The sequence below is a fragment of the Apus apus genome, chromosome 12 (assembly GCF_020740795.1).
Source record: "Apus apus isolate bApuApu2 chromosome 12, bApuApu2.pri.cur, whole genome shotgun sequence".
In the NCBI taxonomy this organism is placed as follows: Eukaryota; Metazoa; Chordata; class Aves; order Apodiformes; family Apodidae; genus Apus; species Apus apus.
In genome coordinates, this window is record NC_067293.1 from 19080211 (window position 1) to 19104923 (window position 24713).

A 24713-nucleotide genomic window follows, 5' to 3' on the forward strand; every position below is an offset into this window, starting at 1 on the left:
CGCCCTGCGGGGGAGCGGGGCCGGGTCAGGAGAGACAGCCCGGGGGGGGGGGGCCCGGGAGCCCGTGAAGAACCCGCGAAGAACCCGCTGAGGGGCCTGGGGAGACCATGAAGAACCCTTGAGGAGCCGTGAAGGCCCAGGAGGAACCTGAAGGCCGGGGAGCCCGTGAGGGGCCCGGGGAGACCCTGAGAGGAACCCGTGAAGGCCCGGGAGGGACCTGGAGGCCCGGGAGGGACCCCTGAGGGGCCAGGAGGGACCTGAAAGCCCGGGGAGACCCTGAGAGGAACCCGTGAGGGGACCTGAAGGCCCGGGAGGGACGTGAAGGCCCGGGGAGACCCTGAGGAGACCGTGAGGGGCCCGCCAAGGCCCGGGAGGGGCCTGAAGGCCCTGGGAGCCCGTGATGGGCCCAGGGAACCCGGGAGGGGCCCGTGAAGAACCCGGGAGGGGCCAGGAGGGACCTGAAGGCCCGGGGAGACCCTGAGAGGAACCGGTGAGGGGACCTGAAGGCCCGGGGGGAGCCCGGGAGAGGCTCCTGAGGGGCCCGGAGGGACCTGAAGGCCCGTGAAGAACCCGCGAAGGCCCAGGCGGGGCCCGCAGCCCCGGGGAGCCCCTCAAGGCCCCGCTACCCACCTCCCGCCCGGCCTCGCCCAGCGCGGCCCCGGCCCCGCGGGGCGGGGAGGGGAGGGGAGGGTTGGGGGTGAGGACGGGGCCGGACCCACCTGCACCCGCCGGTGACCGTTGCGATGGCGGCGCCGCAACCGCCGAGATTCAAACGGAGCCGCGCGGGGCCGGGCGCCAATGGCGGGACGGGGCGGGACGGGGCGGGACCGGGACCGGGACCGGGACCGCCCGGCCCTGCCCTCCCTCCCCCGGCGCGGCAGCATGGAGGCCCGGCTGCCCTACGACGACTTCCCGGTGGTGTTCCTGCCGCCCTACGAGAGCCCGCCCGCCTGGGTTCCGCCGCACGAGGTGGGGACGGGGCTGGGGGCGGCGGGGGAGCCGCGGCACGGCTGGGATCGGTCCGGCCCGGCCCGGCCCGGGGGGGTTCGGCCGGTGCCGCCGCCCTGACGCGCGTTGCCTTGCAGAGGGTTTTCCACCCCGACTACAACAACGAGCTGACCCAGTTCCTGCCCCGCACCATCGTCCTGAAGAAGCCGCCCGGGGCTCAGGTGAGACCCCGCGCTGGGCCCCGAGGCCTCGCTCCCTGCCTGCTCCTTCCTTCCTTGTTTCCTTGTTTCCTTCTTTGTTTCCTTCTTTCCTGGCATTTTTTCTTTCCTGTTTCCTTCCTTCCTTCCTTCCTTCCTTCCTTCCTTCCTTCCTTCCTTCCTTCCTTCCTTCCTTCCTTCCTCCCTTCCTCCCTTCCTCCCTTCCTCCCTTCCTCCCTTCCCTTCCCTTCCTCTTTCCCTTCCCTTCCTCTTTCCCTTCCCTTCCCTTCCCTTCCCTTCCCTTCCCTTCCTCTTTCCCTTCCCTTCCTCTTTCCCTTCCCATCCTCTTTCCCTTCCCTTCCCATCATCATTTTCCATACTGGATCCACACTTGTCTTTCCCAACACCTTTCCTGGCAGCACTGAGCTGCTGCAGAGGCCCCAGAGCTGCCGGGGGAAGATACTTCCCAGCAAGATAAGGTGCTGGGCTGGAGGCCAGACAGGTTCCTGGTGCTTCCCTCTGGCAGGGTCTTGGGAGGATGGGTGGGGAGAAGGGAGGCACTGCTCCTGCCCTGCCGGGAAGGGCTGTGCCACGGAGGGAGAAGAAATCTTTGTGGGTGAAGTCCAACGTGATGTGGAACTGATAAAGGACAAGGAGCCCCTGGGGCGTCCAAGGTGAGATGGCCAGGGAAGATAGCAGAGGGGCACTGGAGCTTGCTGCTGCCTGGCTGAACACGGCAGCACCAACAGCTTTGCTCCATCGGGAAGATACATGTATCCAGTGGGGAGGGTCCTGGGCTGGAGGACCCGAAGTGACTGCATTTCCCTGCTGGTTCCTCTCACAGCTGGGCTTCAACATCCGGGGAGGAAAAGCCTCGCAGCTGGGGATCTTCATCTCCAAGGTGTGTTTGTCCTCCTGCCATTCCCTCCCTGTGCTCTGCCTGTTCCCTTGGGTGCTGCTGAGCCAGCTGGGTGTGCAAGGAGACTCGTGTGCTCGCTTGGACGTGTCTCCCCCCTCACCACTGTCGTTCACCAGGCACCAAGCAGCCATCAGACAGTCCCACACCACCTCGTGCTCCCTGCCAGCCCAGGGAGCGTTGCTGTGTGCTGCAGTCCCTGCTCCCCATCCTCTCTGGGGGGCTGTGGGGCTGGGCTGCGGGAGCAGAGCTGCAGCAGCAGCACAGGGCTCCTCTCCCTGCTCCTGCCTCCCCAGGTGATCCCTGACTCAGATGCTCACAGAGCTGGGCTGCAGGAAGGGGACCAGGTGCTCTCGGTGAATGACGTGGATTTCCAGGACATTGAGCACAGCAAGGTGAGCACGTCCGTGGTGAGGACAGTGAGTCCCTACAAACACCATCTCCTTCCAGCCTCCTGTGACTGAGGCATTCCTCTGTCCTGTCCTCCAGCCCAGCCTGGTCCCTCAGCAGCTCTTTCTGCTTGCAGGCTGTGGAGATCCTGAAGACAGCCCGTGAAATCACCATGCGTGTGCGTTACTTCCCCTACAGTAAGTGCCCACCAGCTCCCAGCCCAGTCACCTGGCAGCTTTTCTCCTTGGGAAGCAAACTGCTCTGCATCCCTGCTGGTTCCAGCTGAGCTTAGCAGTTAGGAGCTTCACACTGGGCTTTGAGTTGAGATCAGGACAGCTACCAAGTCAAAACAGCAAGGACTGGCTTCAGCTGTCCACAAAGAAAAACTTGTAGTGCAGGGTTTAGCAACAGGGTGCTAAATGATTGTTGGGTGGAAGTGCTAACTTCAGAGCTGTAGAAGATGCTACTTATCCTTGAATAACACAGGAATTAGTTCTGTCACTCGTGGGCCTGTTCCCATGGTGTTTATCCCTCCCCAAGAAGGTTTAAATTCTGAGTGAGGGTAAAGATTGTATTAACTCTCAGTTTCTGCACCCATAAAGTTAATAGGTATAAGTAGGGGGTAAATGGAGGTCAAATCAGGCCAGACAAGGATTCCTCATAAAATGAAATTTTTCACAAGTGAAGAAAGAAGGAAAATAGGAACGAGGGGAAGAGAGAACTTTAAACAAACATCTGTTCTAAATGGCCTGAAATAACTTCAAATGACCACCCGGGGTGCAAAGGTGCTGTTTTATGGGCAGCTGCTACTCAGGATGGCAGCAAACACTGCCCCTGCTTAGTGAGGTATGAACAGAACATGTTTCCCTTTAATATTGTGGCTCATTCCCCCTTGTCATCAACCACTGCCATTCCTGCCCTTTCAGCCTGGCCTTCCCTTTCCTTCCCAGATTACCAGAGGCAGAAGGAACGAACTGTTCACTAGTCAGCAGCTCTCTGCCAGGTCTCCAGAGTGGCCATCCTCGCCAAAAACTCTCTACTACTTCTCCTCAACACGTGAGATGACACACCAAGTTTCAGCTGTCACTGGAGGTACCACTGTCCTGTTGGCTGCACAGCATCAGCTCTGCTTCCTGCCTGGAGGGACACCAGTAGAGTCTTCTTTAGCTGGAAGATGGATGGGGCTTTAGTCTGTACTCCTTGAACTGGGTGTTGAAACAACCTGAGGGTGCTGATGTGGAAGTGGGTCCTGGAGAGCATCTTCTCCAGCAAGGTCTGTGCTTCTGTTCTTGTAGGACTTAAATGAGTGCTTTGGTGCTGGACCCAACCTTGTTGCCAGATGTAAGGCCAGGAGGGTCTGAACGTGCTTGAGCAGAGCACAGCCTTGGTTCTGCCAAGACATCGACCTGTTCAGTTCTCTGGTGACTTGACATTCTCTCCTTGTCTGCTGTCCTACCTCTGCTCTGCAGTGCTGGGTGTGCTGGGGTCTGGGGGGACAGGGGTGACACCCACCCACACTCTGTGCACATCTCCAGCCTCTAGTCTTGCCGAGCCGTGCGTGTCCCTCTTGCTGCTCAACGACATTGGCAGTGGCACCAGGACAGCCCTTGCTCTGGGCTCTGGGCCCTGTTTTCTGCTTCTCTGTAACAAATGAAACAATAAAGGAGCACAGCAACCAGCCTGCATCGTGTTCCCACTCAGGGAGTCTCTGGGGAGGGTTGTTCGTCACCACCTCAGCACTGCCCTGAGGACGGGCTGGGCGGGTGGCTGGGACAGGCCTTGGCTCCAGTTGTCTTTGCAGGGTGGGAAGTGTGGAACCCAACGTTCAGTCTTCCTCCTGCAGGAGCTCCAGGAAGATGTTCCTGCTGAGGGCAGCTGCCTCCCTGCCATGACTCAGGTAATTAGTGGGAGCCTTGGCAGCCATCGTGCTGACACTGGCTCTGGGATAACAGGAAAGAGAGGATTCTTTCCCCAACCCACATTCATGTCTTGGGTATTTTAATTGCCAGGGTTTTTACTGGCCACCACAGTCCATCCTTCAGAACTGAAAGGACAAACAGGGGTGGTTACCAATTCCAGCTGGGAAAGGTCCAGCAACATTGGATTAATTTTTTTTTAGCACCTTGCAAAAAGGCCAAGAGTCAGGAGCATTGGAGCAGCTGTGGTTTGCCAATGAGAAGCTCCCTGGCTGGGGAAGCAGACTGGCAGGGGTGGTGCAGGAAACTTGGCCTTTTGGAGTGATGGTAACAGCTCCAGAGCCAACTGTGTGAGGCACAGCAGGTGACACTGGCAGGTGACTGAGCACAGCTCACCCCAGGCCTGGGCCACCACCAGCTGGTGTGCTTGGATCCACACAGTCACCTCCTGAGAGAAAAGGCTTCAAACCCTGAGATTGTCTTTAAAAGCCCCTTTCCACCCCCTTACTGTAACCCACTGAGGACCCTGCCCCCCTGCAGTGATACCCCCAGTGTCGTGTCCTCTGTCCTTGGCTCCAGCCAGGAGCAGTTGGCTGCAGCACCAGGAGGGGAAGCTGGTTCTGCTGGGGGCACAGCCAGGGATCCACCCAGGGATCCACCCAGGGATCTGTGAGTGCCTGGTGCTGCTGCTGCCAGGTCCTTGCCTGGGTCCTTCAACATCTCATCAGGAGCAGGGAAGCAATCATGGAAACTTAGGAAGGTCTCATTTCTCATCTAACCACCACTAACACCTACTCCATTTCTCTTCTGGCTGCTGAAGAAGGGGCTCAGGGCCCCTCAGAGAGAAAGGCAGGAGGTTGATTTAACTCCTTGGGACCATCTTCTCTTTGCCCAGATCTCCTGGTGGTGCCAGGACTGTGAAAATAAACTTCCTCTATTGAAACCCTTTGTCCTCGTTCCACTCAGACACCAAAGACCCCTCCAGCACAGCTCTGCCACTCAGCTTGGAATCTCCTAAAGCTCCTGAGCTCCAGGATGCCGTGGGCTCTGGCATTCCAGTTATCCCAGGCACTGGAGGGTTTTGCTGTCTGGACAGGCTGCTGCACTCTGGAGGCTGGCACTGCCTGCACCTCAGCTGTAAGGGAGCCAGCACCACGTCCTGCCCAAGGGACTGGCCCTGACTCCTGCAGCTGACCAGCCCTAGGGCAGCGTTTTGCCCCTAACAAGACCCTCCAGCCCCTGAGATCTCAACAGGAGGGTCTCCTAGCCCAGCATGCTCGCTCCCCAGGTGTTGGATGAAGCTGATACTGCTGCAAATAAGGTGCCCCTCTGACACAAGCCAGGACTTGGGTGTCAGTCTCACCCCCTGTCCCCCACAGGTGCAGTAGCCCACCTCAGCCTTGTCCCCAGCCAGGTGATGTCATGCATGTGGATGATGTCAGTGTCCCACCTCCCTCAATCCTGGATGTTGTGCAACTCATCCTACATCCCTGCACCAGCACAGCCAGGATGTGGCACTGTGGGGAGCACTGGTGGCCAAGGACAGGCTCTGCACCCCAAAACCTGCACCCAGCAAGGCTGGACACCACCTTTAAAATGCCTCACATCCCCAGGGGAGGAAGGGGCTCCTGTCACAGCACCTCACACAGTAGGGCCACCAGGGTGGTGACATCCCTCAGCCTGCAGGAGCAGGACAGCACTGCCAAGGAAGGCCAGCGCCATGGGGAGGTGGGCCTGGCCTGGCCCCCCCATCACCCTTGGGGCCCAACCCCACCCTGTGCAGGACAGACTAGAAGAAAAAGAAGCACAGGCAGCCCCAGGACCCTCTGGGCAGCAGGACAGCAGAGGTGTTGGTGAAATAACTTTATTTAGTGTGATACACAGCTGTGGTCAGACAGTCCATACTCATAGTAATAGTCACACTCTGCTAACAGCTAGGAGACAGCAGGGCCAGACACACACTCAATATTATACACATCCATAGAGAAGACAGTGGGAAGTGAACTATTTTATTTCACTAGTTACCCCCCCTCCCCCCCCATTACTTAGGGTCTCCCCCCTCCCTCCCCCCCGGTCCGTGACTCAGAACAACACGACAGCAGAGCAGCTCACACCTGCCTGTGAGAAGGGGACAGCAAAACCTGTTCTACAGCAGACACGGACACACCGACAAACATCAGCAATTCCCACACAACAGGGCTATGTACAGAGGAGGGGGCTGAGCTTCCTGCTGGCACTGGGACCCAGCTCTGCCAGCTGGGACTGTAGGAAAAGGGGGGACACTCCAGAGTGAAATGGGCAACAACATCCCTGCTTCCTCCTGCAGGCCAGCTCGGCCCGAGGGGAAGGGGCAGGGCTCTGGGGAACAAAAGGTCAGTCACCAGCAGATGGGTGACTTGCTGCCAGGGGACTGCCAGCTCCCTGGGGGACTGCCAGCTCCCGGCCCTTGGCTGCCCCTTCCCACCCTCGACACCTACAGGCTGTGCCAGTGACCACAGCCATCCTGCCAGGGGTGTCACCCACCACCAGACACTGTTGTCCCCACCTGTCACACCACGGTCAGTCATGCTCCTGCCCGCCAGCGAGACACAGGCCAGGTGATGAACAGAGCAGTGAGGGGCTTGGAGCCATCCATGGCTTTATTCCCCTTGCTCTCAACAAGCCTGCAGACTTCTGGTTAGCACAGATGGATGAACAACCCCCAGCAAGTCTCTGAGAAGCTCTACTGATGTCATCAGGACCCAGGGGCAGAGGACAGTGCCCAGCTAGCGAGGTGAGGAAGTGACACCAGGAGTCACTTCAGCTGTTTCTCCTCTACCCAGGTCTGACAAATTCCTGCACTGCTCATCTCTGCTTTGGCAATGCTGAAACTACCCCAAAAGTGAAATGGCTCCCAGCTCCATCCCCCAGAAGTCTCCTAGAGAGGCAGAAGCAGCTGGGTACAATTTCATGCAGCAGCAACCTAGGCAGGAGAGCAGAGCTGCACTCACTGCCCTGCCACCTGCTGAAGCTCCCCTGCTCCTTGTGAAGAAGCTCCCAGTCTACGTGACAAGGACCAGGAGAACAGTGACTGGGAGAAGAGCCTGCACAGCATCCCTGACTCCCAGGGCAGGGATTGCCCCGTAGTGATGATGGATTCCAGGGAACTGCTTGCTTTTCCTGTTGATAGGACCCAGGCCTACAAACCACCCTGAGGGTCTCTCCCCACCCAGGTTCATGCTGCAAAGCCTCTGTGCCCTCTTCCTTCCCCAGAGCTGACAGGCACCCCTCACCCAGCACCAACACCCTCTGGATGGGAAGGTATTCCAATTGAGGAGAGCAGTCTGTTGGATGTCTCTGCTACACAAATGGGAGCAACAAGGCCAAAGCTATCAGAGTTTGGGGGTTTCCAAGTGCTGTGTGTAACACGAGGGGGCAAAACTCAGAAGTCGTGAGCAAGAATTAGCCAAGATCATCCACAGAGAGGAGAAATTGAAGAGCTAATATTGTGTGTGCCCTGCAGGAAGCAAAAGCTTAGAAACAGATAACCTGTATTGTCCAAAAAAGGCAAGGCCGAGTCAAACTGACTGGTTCAAAAGGAGCAGCCTTTCCACAGAGAAAGTGGGGATGCAGGACAAAGACAGGGCTGGAGTGGACAGGGAACTAGTTAAGATGCAAGGCAGTAAGAAAGGTGGAAAGCCCACCCCCAAGCTTAATTTTTTTTGTCTTCCCTAACTTGGTGGCTTTTCCATTGCATTCACAAGATACATCTGAGAGGACAGGCTCCAGGTAGGGAAGAGGGGGAGGAGGAGAGGAAGAGAGAGAGTGTAAAGGGCACCACCACAGTGCCAAAGTGCAACAACATAAAAAAAGAAAAGACAGGACACTCATTCTGCACTCAGGGCTCATACCATGCAGTAAGAGGGGCTGCTCCCCACCCGTAAACAGGGAGTTTGCTCGCTTAGTAGATTGGTTGTTCAGCCCCCAAAGTAGGGTTGCCTAGCCAATGAGCTGTGATGTTCTTCAGTGAGACTGGCCGGGTTGGGAATGTGCTGCTAGAGAACAGGCCTGTTAGCAAGAGCACCCGCTCTCCGTGACTGGCTGCTCAGGAGGCTTCTCTAGTTTGATGTCGATCACTGCAGGAGACAAGTTAAGGAGATCACCTGGCTGAAGGGAAAACAAGGAGGAAGCCCAGAATGGGATCAGGATCTGAAGAGTCCCTTCTTGAGAGGGGCAGGTGTGTTGGCAGAGCATACTCTGCATGAGCAGGATGAACTGCAACACCAGGGGACTTGGTGTATCATAGAATCATAGACTGGTTTGGGCTGGAAGGCCCCTTAAAAATCATCCAGTTCCAAACCCATGGGCAGGGACACCTCCCACCAGCCCAGGTTGCTCCAAGCCCCATCCAACCTGCCCTTCAACACTGCCAGGGGTGGGGCAGCCACAGCTTCCCTGGATCAAGACCACTTAGAGGACAGAGCCCAGTCAGACAGGTCTGCACACAAGGCACCCTGTGCTAAAGAGGAAAGCAGTATGGTATTTTTAAACTAGGCAAATTTTATCATAAGCTTAAGCAGAGGAAGCAAAACTTGTGATTGTCATTGTAAGGAGCTGGGCACATTTATACACAACCCACAAGCAGGGTCCTCAATTGACACCCTAGGCAAGCACCACGCTACACTGACTGGTCCAGCCCTGTCTCTGCAAAGCCCCACAAGACCCATCCCCACAAGGTGCCCAGACATCAGGAAACCCAACCTAGCATGAGAATGGCCAAATTCTGTGAGAACAGGACAAGTTACTGATGAGAAAGCAAGGATACTGTCTTCTTTGCTCTTCTCTGGTGTGCTGTCCATCCCAGGTAAGGCAGCAGCCACGCGGCGGAAAAGCTGAAAAGCAGCAACAGGTAAAGCTGAAGGCTTGTCAGGAAAAAAATGCAGGGTAAAAACCCCTGATTTACAGCAGATCTTCTGAGTCCACATCGCAGAAACTAGTTATGGGGATGCTTTAGCAAACAGAGCAATTATCAACAAATTCCAAAAGAATTTTACCTAAGAAATGTAACAAGTTTTATTAAAAGAAGTTACTGACTACCCACAAAACAGGCAGCTTCATTTTACCCGTTTCTACTTGAACAGAACATGGAATTAATTAGTTACAGTTCTTCCAGGATACACAGATCAATTCCCTCCTGCACCCAGTACACATCACCCACCATTTCCAGCCTCAACTACCCTGGCACACAGCAATGTTTCAGCACACAACTCAGGACTTAGGAGTGACCTCCCAAGAGACCAAAGGTTTAAAAAGTCTATGGAATAACTGAGGTTTTACAGCCTGTTCTTTCAGTTCAGCCCTGCTGCAAAACAACCATTTCTCAGCTAAGCAGCTGACTCAAGTGAGCTGCATTAAATATGTGCTAGAGCTGGGAAGGACTATCATATCCCCATTAAAAAAAAAAAAAAAAAATCAGAAAATGGTTTTGTGTAATTGTCCAAATGAATGCTTAGAGCTCCTCCTGCTGACACTGATGCAGCTGCTGACACAACACAGACACTGCCAGGCAGGGGGAACTGCTGCACCAAGAACTAGAAGAGTCACCAAAGATGGATTTCTTTCTCAGTATCTTGGCAAGGACTTCTCCCCACCCCTCCCAGTTGTGTTCCTTGGAAAATCAAGGCACTGAGGGAGCAGCTAGGTGGCTATAGCATCCTGATTGTCACAGGAGCTCTCACTGCCAACACCCGCTTGGCAAATGAAGCAAGTTAGTTAGAACCAAGGACTGAAGTGGATTCAATCCATAATAGTCAAAAGAAACAAAGCCAAAATCTCCTAATCCCATCGGGAGGTTCTCCAAACCAGCTGGTGTGCAGTAAGTTGCTGTGTTTCCCAGCTGACATGTCCCAGTCCTCATGCTCCCTGCAAAGCCCTGGACCTTACACAGCTGCCTTAATCCCCAAGCTCTGCCATGCTTCAGAATTATTCCTGGACTAGTGCAGAGAGGAACCACAAGCTTTACTGCAAGAGGCAACAGGCACAAGCTGAAATACAAGATGTTCTGTTTAAATGTAAGAAAAAATGTTTGAAATTTGTTTTTACTGCATGGACAGTGCCCTGGGGAGATGGGGTCTCTATCCTTTAAGATAATCAAAGCCCAACTGGAGTCAGTTCTGGGCAGCCTGCTCTGAGCACAAGGGCTTGACTAGATGATCTCCAGAGATCCCTTCCAACCTCAACTATTCCTGCCTCTGCAGGAATTCTGCTCTAGTGCATGAGCATATCCCATCACCCCAATGAACGTCAACACTGATTTGAGAAAACTGTGTTAATTGATTGTGGCAAAGGGATTTTCTTTTTTGGCTGCACGAAATATTTGGATTCCTACCCCTCAGCACATTCTGGTTTTAGATTCTCTGCTCTTTCAGGCTAAGGGTTTGCTTAGCTTTAAGAAGGCTCGACAGGAAAGAAGCTCCCCCTAGATAAAGCAGCAGTGACCACTGGGCAAGAAGCATTTCAGGGGGTGACATTAAACCACACAAGCAAATCCATGATGGAACATGAACCCCAGGCAGAAGCATAGACACACAAGGCAGCACAGTTCAGATTTCCTGCCTCTGGAACAGAACACGTATCTACCTGTTTCACATTGTATCCAGTCTTTGCGCTGGTCTCAATGAACATCACATTCAGCTCTTTGGCTCTCTGTTCACCTTCTTCCGTGGTGATTTGCCTGCACAAAGATGCAAACAGAAGCAGAAAGACAGAAAGGAAGAATAGACAGGGAGTTAGAGGTGTCTGTGAGTGAGATGCTCTTCAGCAGCGGGTCACTTCACCACCCCCTACAAGAGTGCAGAGTCCATCAATGGAGACCTCAGGACCTCTCAGTCTTTCAGACCCCCAGGTCCTCCAGCTAAGAACAAAATATCCCCAAGGAAGTTCCCCAGGGAACACTTGAACTTATGGCTATTAACAGATGATCAGCACAGGATGAAGTTTTACAGCTGAGCCTCACTCACAGCATCCTCAAGGGAAGAATCCCCACATGCTGCACCTGCTCCAAAAAGCAGTTTCCCCAAAGCCACCAGAAGGTTATAGGAAGATTCCAGAAAGGCTCCAGCAGCAAGTGCAACCCAGCAGCAAGGGCCAGGCTGCTGCCTGTGAGTGAGCACCTGCAAATGCACCTCTGATCAACACCCTGTACATACCTGTTTCACATTACATCCTGCTTTAGCACTGGTTTCAATATACATCATATTCAGTTCTTGGGCTTTTCTCTCACCCTCCTCTATAGAAACCTGTCTACAGCAATGAGAACAAATCACAGAAAAGAAAAACCAACACAAAGAAAAATAGACAAAAAATGATCAAAAGAAAAAAAAAAAAGAAAAAAAACCCCATCCACCAACTGAAGCAACATTAACAGAAAATAAAACCTGCAGCAAATAAGAAAAATGCTATTTTTAGTTCAGTTTTTTGGCCTCAGAACTTAACTTGCAGCATCACTTGTTTTTTTTCCCACAGGATGAATGGCTGTGTTATATTTCAAAAAATGTGACCCAGCTCACAGTGACACTGTGGCTTTGTCCAGCCTCACAAAGATCTAACTTCCCTTCAGAAGAAAGGCAAGGCAGCTTCTTTTACTGCTACCTGGGTAACATCATCATTCCAAATTCTAGCCTTGACCAGGACAACTGTCACTTCTAAAATAAGAATTTCTGGTTCCTACATGAACTTCAGCTGTAGCCCTGTTTCAAACATCTTTCTAGTATTTTTAACTTTTATGGCAGTGCTGGGTGAGCTGTCCTGCACACATACTCTGCACTTTCCCTATGCACTATCAGGAAATAATCCAAGGCAGAAATCATCCCATTGAGCTTCCCAGTTCCACATGAAATTGGATTTTGATAGAAATCAGAAAGCCTCAAATCTAAACACCAGGTTGTTCAGTCAGGGAGCTGCAGTTATTTCTAGCTCCCAGGAGGGTGTAAAAATACTCAACATCCAGAACTGGCTCAAGCAGAACATCTCGGATTTTGCTCAGTTGCTTTTGTAAGCTGATTTTAGAGACCAGTCTGATCTGAGGTCCTGCCACCTGGAATTCTTAATCCAAATCAGCTATACACATTTTTATCATATTTCTGGAGCTCTGACCACCAAGTTTTACCAACTTTTCCAAAGAGCAAGGCACAGGACACTTAGAATGGCCTCCTGTTGAAAGGTTGTCTGTGTGGAGGACACAGAACACATTTCTGTGAGAACCATCAGCATAAAACCCACACAGCACCAGCTGGTGCCTGACTTGATCCTTTTGTCCACTGACTCAAACCACCTGCTGGTATTAGAACTGTCTGTGCTTTTCCTGCCAGGCATGACAAATAAGAACTAACAGACTTCTACAGGGACAAAGGGCAAAAAGGATCTCCTGACACCAGTCTGTGCAGCCAGGGATACTGGCTCTTGTCTCACATGAGCATCTGGACAACACCAAAGCCACAAGGAGAAACCACTTCACAAAACATTCACATGTACACTGCAGGAGTGAGTAAAGCAAGGTTTAGAATTTCAAATGGGAGAGCATCCAACAGTGAAACAGTCAGATCCCTACCAGGCACATCATCCCAAGAAACAGAGCAAACTACAGGCAGTTTAGTTATCAGGAGAAGATTTTCTGAGAAAACATTATGTTCTACCTGTTAGGCTTGTCAAGCTGTTACCTTCTGATCAGAAGTGTCTTATGAACTGCTAAAGGATAAGGGTTTGATAACACCTCATTTTGCTGTGAGATCCAGGTGCTTCCCAGTTCTGCCCTTCCGAGATGCTTCCTTTTGCATCAGATACAAATTCCCCATCACTTCAATACTCCACATGTGCCATGACACACAGAGAGCACAGTTTAGAATGCCTGGTGTCTGTGAAGATGTTTCAGTTTCAAGTATTGGCACTGTAAGGATTGGCTGATGCTGTAAAATCTCATGCTGCATCTTGTAACAAGAGGAAACTTTACTATGAACTTACTTGCACATGCAGCAAGAGTCATGTAAATAATAAGAATAATAAGAAGGCAGATTTCCTTGCTTTTGCAGGACATATTTGTGGCTTTATCTCAGCACAAAAGGAAAAATCAGACAATACACTATTGAGAAACATGGTCCAGGGATACTTAAGTAACAGGAATTCTTTTAGGGGCATTTGCTTTATCTGAAACTATTCGTAGACTAGCAAAGGGGAGTAACTTTGCATATACTGAAACAGAAATGTGATTTTCTTGACAAGCTATTTATGCTTCATTTAAAGCCAAGGATTGTTCTGAAGACAGACTAGTCAGCCTGTCCCCTGCTTTGACTGGTCAGGGCAGCAAGGCCACCAGGTCCCCTCCATTACCTCTTGTCTGCCAGGTCAGTTTTGTTCCCCACCAACATGATGATGACATCGCTTCCTCTCTCTGTCCGGACATCATCAATCCACTTGGAGGTTTGCTGGAAAGAATTCAAGTCTGTGGGGAAGAAGCAAATGGGAGTGCTCAGGACAAAGCTTCTTTTCAGAGAGAGGAATAATGCTATGCTTGTACTCAGGTGCTTCTCCAAATCTCCCACACCACGTAAAAAAACAACCCATAAACTGTTTTCTGCTCACACAGAAAAACAAGGCAGGGGCAAAAAACAAAAACATTTCTAATGTTAATCATCTTTTTTTTTGCAGAACTTCTGGTTGCAACTTATTAGTTCTGCTGACATGTAAGGTTTCAAATAAGGAGACAGCAAAGCAGCACTCACTTGTAATGTCATAGACCACCACAGCAATAGTGGAGTCGCGGATGTAGCTGGGAATGAGGCTGCGGAACCGCTCCTGGCCGGCTGTGTCCCAGAGCTGCAGCCGAACCTGCTGGTACCAGGCCAGGGAGAGCAGAGGGGGAGAGAGCAAGAGAGAGAAAACAGGAGGAAACTGTCCTTTAGAGAAAAGGCCATTTCTACAATGAACTGTGTGCAGCTCAGTCTGAGAAGCTGAGGTTAACTGTAAACTCGCCCCACACCACAGATGACGGTTCTTCCCACTCTAGGTACTGCGCCTTGGTCACCTCCTCTGCCTGACCAGAGATCCTGCTGCTCCCAACAGCTCTGGGTTCTGGCTCCTACATCACTGCTCCCAGCAGTAGCTCACAAGTCACACAGAACTGGTCTTCCTGGTCTACTCAGCACTCTGCATGGGGCCCTCTGCAGGACTCCTGGCCTAGAGCATCTCAGATCAAAGCTTTCTGGGCAATTCCCATGTGACAGACATTCAATTCCCCCAGCCCAGGTAGTAAAACAGCTTTCACTCTCCAGCACCAAGCATCCAGAAGATAGGAATGGGGATTTCTAGGCAAGATTAAAGCAATCAGTAACAAGCTCCAGCAGAAACAAAAGCAAATGCTGCACCTGTGGGCTTCACGTGACACAGGGCAGCAGGTTCCCTCCTTCAGAAAAACAAGAGTCAGAAAGAAGCACATGAGGTACAGTGTGATCTCCAGAACTGTGCCCTAACACAAACTGACCTATTTTATGTGACAGCTCCAAGGTCTGGGACCTGTCTGTTTGAAATAGCAATTCAAAAACATGCCCAGCTACCCCAGTGAACACCAAAGAAAAGCTCTTCACAACTGGGAGTGACCCCGTTTCTTTCCAAGCTCCTGCCCCATGCGGTGAGTGGTACAAGCAGTGCTGCACTGCCAGAAAACAGGATGCCAACTGGCATTCCCAGCAGGCACGAGTGTCACAGGAGGGCACAGACTGGTTCCCAGCCCAAGGACATGAATTGGTTAGCTGTGCTCACAAAGCCACTTGCTCAGCAGGCAGGGAGAGCAGTTGTTGGTGCACAGAGCAGCAGTTAATAAGGCAGCTTGCAGGAGACTGGCTGCAAGGCAGAAAGCAGCTGCAGAAGGACCAGTAATTGGCTTGTTTAGAAGAGGAACAGGAGCTGGACAGAGCACAGGTCTGCAGAGTGCCTTGTTACAGGCAGATTCAAAACAACATCATATCTGCATCAGCCTACGTAGATCTGATGCCCTGAGGCTTAAGGAAGATTAGGGCTTACAGTCAAAGCAATTAGCTCCTGGTTCGTTCTGAAGGCAGCCTTGAGTACAGCAGCAAAAGTCAGGGCTCCCCATTACCCCAGGAAACTCAGGGTGATAAAACTCCAAGCACCTGGACAATATCCCTCTGGTGCCAGCAGGTCAGATTGATAATGACAGGTTTGGGCTCTTGCTGTTGGACTTCACAACAAGCTTCCACATGGTCCCCAAGACATTGCTGCTACACCAGGAATTTTACCAGGGTGGTGATTCAAACACTCCAACTTTCAGACTCACCATCCAAAAGATAACTAAAGGAAGCACCACAGTCTGGGGAAAGAACTGGTCCCACTAAGCTTATTGTAGTGAAGTGTGACACGAATTGAGGGAAGGTTTCAGCTAGTGTGTGGGCACCACGTGCAGGCACCCCTGAAGTGAGCTGAGGGAGCCAGCTGCAGTGTTCATGGAATCATAGGGGTTAGAAGAGACCTCTGAAGATCATCAAGTCCAACCCCCCCCCGCTGCAGCAGCAACACCTGGGGCAGATCACACAGGAATGTGTTCCTGAGGCTTCTCCTTTATACAAATCCCAGTCTGTGTGTGCCCATTTTGGAGGGGAAGAGGGAATATAAATAACCCACTCAAACATGAGAGCAGGCTCATGACCCAACTGGTCTGCAGAGAAAGGTCCTCAACCAAACACTAACCCAGCCTGCCTCAGAAACGGGGTAACTTGTTCAGAGAGGGCCCTGAGTTGCAGTAGGGACTGTCACCATAGATCTCTCCACAGGCCACTTGCATTTCTTGCCCAGCAGGTAACAATAACTGAGCAATTTCTCTTGCTCTTCTCAGCTCCCCACACATTAGCTAACAGTTTTTCCTCTACTAGTTTAAGAGCATCTTGGCTGGTACTTAAATATGTCCTATGGGACTGTCCCTATTTTACACTACAATGAGCAGCATTAACTTACAGGAGACCATCTGAGGTTCCCAAACACAGTTACCACTGAAGATAACACAAATATGCAGCTCTTCAGAGTGGTAAAGGAACCAGTGCTCACCACCGTGCTCTCAGAAGTACATGGGCATGTTGCTTCAATAACACAAGGAAACCAAAAGTCTTTCAGTTACTAGGAACAACAGCAAGAAAAAATGAAATTACCTGAAAAGATCAGACCCTTACCAAGGCATGATGACATCAGCTATTGCTCAACTATTTTTTACACATCTGGAAGCTATTAAGAATATCCTAGAATGTGGCAAGACTCTTCCACCTGCCTGGATAATCAGTGTCCTGTACCTTCCACAACATGGGGGAGAAGAGATGACAAACTATGGAGCCTGGCCAGGCTGCCTCACCCAGCTGTGTGCCCATCACCTGCACATCTCAGCACTCCTCAAACACCAAACAGATCACTTCAGCTTTATACCTGTTTGCACCAAACCAGAAATCCTCCCAGAGTCAGCTACTTCTGCTACAGGAAAGACCAGGTAATTGCTTGCCCTTAACACTTAGGATAAATCATAACAGAACTCTACTATTTCTTAAGCACTTCAGTGAACCAAAGCAAAAAAATCCATAGTCCACAAAGCTTCACTATAATCCAGACTTTGTGACAGAATAAAAGGTGGGCAAGAGGTTCTTCATCTGTGCTACATTCTTTACTCAGACTTTGTCCACATGGTGCTGGCTCTCTGGTATAAATCCTGCCTAGATATCTTTGCTGATGCTGTAGCTTCGTTAAAAAGGAACCAATAATAAGGATTTACAATGAAATAATTGCATTTGTATCTTATACTAAAATATTTATGCCAAGTTGTAGAGAATTTCCCCATAAACTTGTTCATTCTTTAGAAATGATGGTAGTGGTACCTCTCCTCTTTCAAAAGCTCTCTCACATGAACCACCAGCTCTCACCTTCAGTGAAACAGAAGTCTTGATTCCACACAAATTCCTACAGAGGTTTTATTTACATGGGTGTTGGATTGTTTCACCTACCCTGACAGTGTTCCTTTGTTTTGACATCTGAAGCTGTTACTAGTATTATCCCTCTAGTTATGCAGAGAGAAAAATTTCATGTTGAGGTTTTAAGAAAAAACAAAAAACCCACCCAAACCAGACAAAGTAAAATGCTTTCCAAAGGCAACCAATCACCTCTCACTGCAACCAGCACAGGCACACGGGAAGGCACCACCCCTGTCACCTACCTGCCAACCCCTCTGTGTACCACTTCCATTGTTGGAGCTTTGAGTAGACCAGGGTTAAAAAATTCCCCCAATTTCTGAATTATGGGATGGAGCTACCACTGGTTGTGGGGGAAGATGCTCGGCTACTCCACCTCTGCCCACAGCACACCCACAGTCCTCAGGCTGACAGGACTTCTTTCACACACCACCACCTCTCCCAGTGCACAAAAGGGATGTGTTAAAGGCAAGGTCCCTGCAGACCCTTGGGCTCAATACCTACTTGTGATGTCAAAGACAATGACAGCCACAGCAGAGTCACGGATGTAGCTGGGAATGAGGCTGCGGAACCTCTCCTGGCCGGCTGTGTCCCACAGCTGCAGCCTGATCTGGGAAATGGAGAAGTGTAGGGGAAGAGGGGAAAAGGGGAGAGCAGGAAAATGGAGAACAAAACCAAAACTCAAGTGAAATGAAAATTAAAAGAAAATATATCGCAGGGGAAAAAAAAAACAAACAACGCAACAAAAGGAAACTTGAAATGGAACAGAAATGGGCAAAGAGCCAACAGCACTGGTGTTCTTGTAACCTCAGCCCAGCACCTCTGAAAGACCTTCCTCCCACCACAGACCCCTCAGGACCTCTCACACAGGAACATTTTCTTCCATTTAACCATAAAACCAAGACATACTTAAAAAAACCTTCCCACACCACCTGCTAAGCAGGGCAATAAGCACACACAGCTGAGCATCCTGCCTGGGGCCTCTGGCTGGAACAACCACACAAGCCCCTGCAGCCTCCAGCTAGCTGGGAGTGCCCACTCCTGACCCCAAGGACATCACCCTGCTCCTGGGGACCCACTGGTGTCAGGCACCAAGCCACAGCAGCAGGCACCCTCCAGACTGGCTTATCCTGGGCTTAAATTCCAAGCCTGGGAAGGTACCTAGACATAGTTATGGAAATACTCATGGGTCTTTCAAGAATGGGGCTGTCACTGTACAGGACTGTCAGCCTGGTGGGTGGGAACAAGGATGGGGCTTCTGGTGGCTCCAGCTCAGGTAGTGCCACAGCTCCCAGTGTGAGGGCAACATGCTGGAAATTACCCACCCTCAGCTGCCCTCTGTGGGAGGCCACTGGAGATGGTTCTGAAGAACATAACTCCATGTGTGTTTGTGCCTTCTGCTGGCTACTGCGTGCTACCCAGACCACGTTTAGAGCGGAGTGACCTGGCACAGATATAACTTCAGGATCTATCATCTGGTGTAAGGACATGTCACATATTCCAAAGCACAAACTGCAGTGAGAGGCTCAGCAGTCAAAGCTGCTGCAAAACACAGCATTGGCTATAGCTGAGAAATTCTGCCTGAGTTTTCTGAGCTCATGTGCTTGTACTTCTCCTTCCCTTTACCCACATCAAACACCTCTCTGTTATTTAAACAGGCTTCATGGGCTTTGTGGACCACTTAGATAACCAGGAGAGCTAACAGTATATCCAGCACGGGAAGGAAAATGGTGTCTTCTGGATAGCAGGCCAGCAGGTGAAGGACATCCTGACCCACACGATCACAAGAAATCAAGACACCACTGCTGAAAACAGCACCCAGGCACTCCAACCTGCCTTCACAGGTGTCAACCTGCATTCCCAAGACTTTTCTCTCCTTCTGCCTCTGCCAGCACTACTGAAGAATTTTATCCTAGTAGTTTCTCCCAAAGACTAAGCCATGTCTTTTCTAACAGTGAATCACTGCTGAGATGGCAGAGAAGCACTCAGGAAACTCAGCACACACACTGGGCTGAGACTTCTTCAGAAGCACCAGACCCAAAGCAACACAAAGGATTTCCATCGTGCCTCTGGCCCCTTCCTGCCCCCAGCAGTTTCACACTCCTCAACCAGCAGTAAAACTAGCAAAAAGGCAAGCAGTAGCAGTATGTGAACTAATGAAAAGACAAATATTGAAAGACAGGAGAGGGATGAGAGGGATCTCTTTATGTAGAAAAGGAATCCCATGCAAGCTAAATGCAAAACTGCTTTCTTAAGAGACCTGTGTTACTAGAGGAGCCTCTCTATGGGGAGGATCTATGGCACCAGTGGTAACTGTGAATAACTTCAAGGGTTGGAAATACATGCAGTCTGCTCAGACCCATTTATACTGACAATCCCAAAGGCAGAGCTGCAAATTCTGGGAGCAAACCATGCCTAGAGTACACAGAGCAGGCACTGCCTGGCATACAGACATTAGCTTGCCCCAGTCTGGAATGAAAAGATTTTGACTTCATTCCACCAGATAGGTACCAGATCTTAAGAAGCACCAGAAACAGGAGAGTGGGTCAGTGGTTTGATTCCAATCCTGTGGGATTGCAGCAGCCACTGGAGGAGGCAGGGGCAGGAGCAGGCAGTGCTCCCCCCTGCAGCTGACACACCACCACGCAGCTGCCTCACTTACCGTGCGGTCTTCAAGATACATCGTTTTGGACAGGAAATCAATTCCAATGGTCGCCTGGAAAGAAGAAAAGCATCAGTAACTGCAACCCTCCCCCCCCCCCTTCCAGCACCTGCACATCAGACCTTTCTCCACAAGCTCTCAGAAACTTAGAGTTAAGCTGTTGAAGACTTTTGCCTCCAATGCAGCCGATAAAAGCAAAGCAGTCTGTATCTGCACCGCCTTGGTTTCACAGAGCTCTTCCCACACTGCTCAACTGCACAAGAACCTGGAGTCTGGATTCTACCCTCAGGCATTCCCACATCCCAACACAGATCCTATCTGAACAGGCATCTCCTCCTGGTCTACTGCAACTCCCTCTGGTAGGAGTTACCTCATTAGAAATAATGAGAGGTGGAGCAAACTACAAATACAGATGACAGGCAATTGTGCTGAAAGCTAAAAAGCCATGTTTGTATTCGGGGCTTTCATTCCAGAGTGTGTTCCCTCTCCAGTGACAAGCAGAAGCTTCATGTCCAGGCAGTTCTTTCTCTCAGCCTCTTTCCACTCCTGGACAGCAATTTCTTCTCTTTCTTTTCCAGCTTAAAATTACTCCAGAAGAAACCAGTATCTCTTTCTGGCCTGAATTCAAAGAGAACACCACAATCTCATCTTCCTTAAGCAGATATTCCCTTGGAATACTGCTAAGTGCTTTTGAGGCACCTAGCTCCTCCTGCTATCTTCAGGCCTCCTGCACATCTTCAGCTTCCCATCTGCAGCTTCTTCATCCCTACCCTACTCTGTCCCTGCCAAGATTTCCCTGGCTTTTTCTAGCCTTTTGCTTTAAATAAAAAATAGTACTAAACCAAATTACTTGAGAGAATAAACCATGGTGACTTCTTGCAGATCCACCTATACACTCTGGACTCAGATGGTAGAGACCAAGAACTACCACAAGTATGTTCAGGTCTTATTCTTTCTTTCTTGAGACTTCCATGCCCATCCTGATCATCACCTTTCTCTGGCAGCCAACACCATAAACCAATATCTCTTCCCATTCCTTGAAGCTCCTCACGTACCCAGGCAGGATCTAAACCTGGCTTCTTTCCTGTATACTCTTAATTCCTGACATCACACCAGATGTTGGGCTTCACCATGAAGTCTCATCTCCACTGCAAGGCTCCTGGACAACCTCACACATGATATTGACCTGACACCTCCTGGAGAAACGTAGCAGCAGGGAACAGATTTACCCAGATACATATATATATTAAAAATAAAACCCACTACCACATACCTGGTAAGTATTGTCAAAACTGTCATACATAAACCTGGTGATCAGAGAGGTCTTCCCAACTATAAAAGAAGAGAAAAATAACTTTCAAGCAGCAGTGGGGAAAAAAACCAAAGTAACTGCTGCTTTGAGAGTGACAGGATCAGAAGGAAGTTGCCAACCTAAGGATATTTCCCAGCAAAAAGACAGCTAAGGAACTCATTTACCAAATGACCAAGGGATGTTAAGCCAAATCCATCTCAGTAGGTCAAAAATTAATCACAGTGAAAACCAGGCCTGAAAATTCGGCACACTGTGATGGAGATGACAAAGGATTATTAATTTGTTTGCTTTAAGCAGGCAATAAATCTGCTTTATTACTCGTAATTTGCTACTTATGTAATCACCAAGGTTTGGACTTCTAGACACAAACACCAAAACAAGCCACAGTGATGTCCTGGGTGCTGTGTGGCTGCCTCTGGATGGAGAGATGAGCAACATTCAAGACTTCCATCCTTTCCTCACACCAAGATTTTAGATACAGAGTAAACTCGGGTGGCTTGCTTAAAAACCCTAAGGTTTGCAAATCTTGTCAAGAAACTCAGTGATAAGAAGCAAAGATAAGGTCTTTGATTCTCTCTCAGGAAGCTGGAGGAAGCCAAGGAAAATTCAAAGGGTGTGGATGGAAGAGAAGAGGGAAAAGGCATATGCTGCTTAGAGAGACTGTGAAATTGTGAAGAGTAAAACCAGGTTAAACAAATGTCTGTCAGCAGCAACACTGACCCTGCTGTGGTAAGGCAGGGGAATTAGATAACTTCTGGAAATCCCTTCAAGACCCACAGTTCTGGGATTGAGGTGGAGCTAAGCAGTAAGAGAGTAATCCAGCCAGGAACACCACAATCTCAAGAAAAAAGACACAACTCATCCATTCAGAATGAGGGAAGGGGTAGAAGAGGGAGGCAGCTTCCAGGCAAAACAAGAAAACAAAGAGGTAAGGCAGGCACCAGCCACACCACACAACCAGCACTGCTTTCCCATTCATTTTCTCTCTCCAGTGTATCAGAAAATCATGGAATGGTTTGGGTGGGAAGGGACCTTAAAGATCATCTAGTTCCAACCCCCCTGCATGGACAGGGACACCTCCCACCAGCCCAGGCTGCTCCAAGCCCCATCCAACCTGCCCTTCAACACTGCCAGGGATGGGGCAGCCACAGCTTCCCTGGGCAACCTGGGCCAGGCTCTCCCCACCCTCGCAGGGAAGAATTTCCTCCTTATGGGGTGGAAGATGCCGAGGGCTCGGTGCGGGCACGGCCGCAGCCAGCAGACGCAGGGCGGAGCAGCAGCCCCAGAACCACCGCGCTGCTCCAGGCGCCGAGCAAGGCCCGGACCCCGGGAGGAGGCCCTGGCAGCGGGGCCTGGCACGGCTTAGGCCAAGCCCGCGTCTCCCACCACCTCATACCCGCAGGGCGGACAACCCAGCCTGGGGCGGGGGGAGGAAAAACCCCTCCTCGTCTCCTCAGGGCCCCCGCCTCAGCGAGAGGCCCGCGACGGCCCCTCACCCGCACACCCCCCCCCCCCACCCCCCCGCACCCCTCCTCATCGCGCCCCCCGCCGCCGCTCGGTCCCTCTCACCGCTCTGCTCGCCCAGGAAGACGAGCTTGAATTTCCTGAGCGGGTTCCCGAACTCGCCGCTGCCGCTGCCGGGGCCGGACATGGCGGCGCGGGGAGGCCGAGCCGTGACTGAGGGAGAAGGAGGAGACGCCGCCGCGCGCGCGCGCGCACAACGGCGCCGCTGCGTCACTTCCGCCGGGGCGGCGCGTTGCCACGGCAACCGGCCGCTCCCCCCCGCCCCGGGTTGGGCCTACCCCCCTGTACAGGCCTGTTACCGACAGGTAGGCCCGACCCGGGGCGGGGGGGAGCGGCCGCCAACGGGTCCTCCAGCGCTTCTCCCAACCCCCTCACCACGACACGCAGCCTTCAGCGGTCCCACTGGCGCGTCTTTATTGATCACAGAGCAATGGCGCTCCCGTGGCGACCCCTCCCCAGGCCTTATCCCCCCCCCGCCCCGTCCTCGCGTTGGGTGCCAGGGAGGTGGGAGGGCACCGTCTTGTAGGTTGCGTTGTTGCCCGGCTTTCCAGCGCCAGTCGGTGCCAGGAGCCCCCGGGGGTGGAGGGTGTAGCTACGGGGATGGGTCCTGAGGTGTCTGTGTGGGTGGGAAGCACAGCTACGGGCATCTACGGCCCAACCCGGGCCGTGGGGGAGCGGGGGGGGATGTTCCCCGGTGAGCAGGCAGCAGATTAGCTCTATTTGTCACCCTCCTCCTCCTTTTCTTCGTCATCTTTGCCTCCCTTGAGTTTATGGCGAGCGAATTCCTCGATGACAATATCCTCCGCGCTGGAGAGGGGGAGAGGAGCCAGGTGAGGAACCCGCCCTGGCATGCAAAGAGACACCCAAACCCTCCTCCCCCTGGGGGACGACAAGCCAGGGGTCACCCCTGCCCAGCCCAGGGTCCCTCTGAGCACACAAATCTGGGACAGAGCCAGCCCAGTTGCTAATGTGTGTCTGACCAAACCCAACTGCAACTTCCAGCCTATTATTATTTTTTTTGTTTGGTAAGACAATGCTTTGCCTTGTCAAGGGGGAAAAAACAAAACAACAAGGAAAGGACCTTACAGTGGAGACAATGAGATTAGTTACCTTGTTGCAAAAGGCGAGGAGTAGATGGCATCAAGGGAGAGGCACCAAATGAAAAATGGGGGAAGAAAATGGAAAAGAGTCAGCAAAACTGCTGCCAAAAGCCTGTGGATGTGAAACGACTTGGTGAAACCTACAGGGAGAAGGGGTGGGGGTGGGCCAAGAGATTTCCTCCTCTGGAAGTTTAAAGATCATTGCTGAGCTAGGAACCTGATGGGCTGGGGTGGGAAAGCTCTGCAGTTGCAGCCTGAGGTTCCAGGCTCCAAATCCAGGTGCTCGTGTCCTGTTGCAGGGTGTAACCCACACCAAACCACCCAGGGCTGCCAGGCAGGGCTGCCAGGCATGGGTTTGACAGGCTGAGGCTTCCCAGAGGGAAGCAATTCCAACTGTGGCTTCAGCTGGAAGGAGCTCGTGTGGTGGGAGCAGAAGAGGCAACGGGGGCAGGGGCTTCTGGTGACTGAGGGACCTCAGCACGGGGCCAAGGGGACATGATGTCCAGCAGTGACTTGTGGCTGGGAGACAGAGACTGCTGGCTGTGGCTGAGGGACAAGGAGAGGTCTGGGAGCAGCTGGCCCTGCAGCAAGGGGAGTTGTAAAACGCAGGCCTGGAAGCTTGCAGAGCACGTGCTGAGCCAAGCACTGGAGTCCTCCCAGCCCGGGATGGTGCTCCTGCTGCCCGTGCCACTCTGGGGGTGCCACACAGGGGCTCAGGACTTTGAGGCCTGGGGGATTTAATCTGAGGAGGTAACC

At 51.8% G+C, this 24713-nt stretch overlaps 2 protein-coding genes across 5 annotated transcripts; one reads left to right on the top strand and one right to left on the bottom strand.

Annotated features, from left to right (window-relative positions):
• Nucleotides 1-863: 863 nt before the first annotated feature.
• PDZD11 (PDZ domain containing 11) lies at nt 864-4130 on the top strand. Its single transcript, XM_051630634.1, has 6 exons — nt 864-969; nt 1086-1169; nt 1990-2046; nt 2358-2456; nt 2588-2648; nt 3402-4130. The coding sequence occupies exons 1-6, from the start codon at nt 883-885 to the stop codon at nt 3434-3436; spliced, it is 423 nt and encodes a 140-aa protein (XP_051486594.1). The 5' UTR covers nt 864-882; the 3' UTR covers nt 3437-4130.
• A 2301-nt stretch (nt 4131-6431) lies between these two features.
• On the bottom strand, nt 6432-23078 carry RAB41 (RAB41, member RAS oncogene family). 4 transcript variants are annotated; one of them, XM_051630166.1, is made up of 9 exons: nt 22903-23000; nt 21295-21353; nt 20022-20075; nt 17864-17969; nt 14123-14228; nt 13731-13842; nt 10986-11079; nt 9172-9238; nt 6432-8482 (listed from the first exon to the last, which is right to left on the bottom strand). In XM_051630166.1, exons 2-9 carry the CDS (start codon nt 21318-21320, stop codon nt 8418-8420), a joined length of 630 nt encoding a protein of 209 aa, XP_051486126.1. In that variant the 5' UTR covers nt 21321-21353; nt 22903-23000; the 3' UTR covers nt 6432-8417. The 4 variants fall into 4 exon arrangements, with proteins under 4 accessions (XP_051486126.1, XP_051486125.1, XP_051486123.1 ...); XM_051630165.1 differs by having other exon boundaries at nt 14123-14231; XM_051630163.1 differs by lacking the exon at nt 17864-17969 and having other exon boundaries at nt 22903-23078.
• Nucleotides 23079-24713: the final 1635 nt, after the last annotated feature.

Coding starts and splice junctions, on each gene's coding strand:
- PDZD11 (XM_051630634.1), top strand. CDS start 883: ATGGAGGCCCGGCTGCCCTACGACGACTTCCCGGTGGTGTTCCTGCCG. Junction 970..1,085: donor CCTGGGTTCCGCCGCACGAG/GTGGGGACGGGG, acceptor GTTGCCTTGCAG/AGGGTTTTCCACCCCGACTA. Junction 2,047..2,357: donor TGGGGATCTTCATCTCCAAG/GTGTGTTTGTCC, acceptor CTGCCTCCCCAG/GTGATCCCTGACTCAGATGC.
- RAB41 (XM_051630162.1), bottom strand. CDS start 22,984: ATGTCCGGCCCCGGCAGCGGCAGCGGCGAGTTCGGGAACCCGCTCAGG. Junction 20,076..21,294: donor GTTTTGACAATACTTACCAG/GTATGTGGTAGT, acceptor TCTTCTTTCCAG/GCGACCATTGGAATTGATTT. Junction 14,232..20,021: donor TGTATCTTGAAGACCGCACG/GTAAGTGAGGCA, acceptor GCCTGGTACCAG/CAGGTTCGGCTGCAGCTCTG.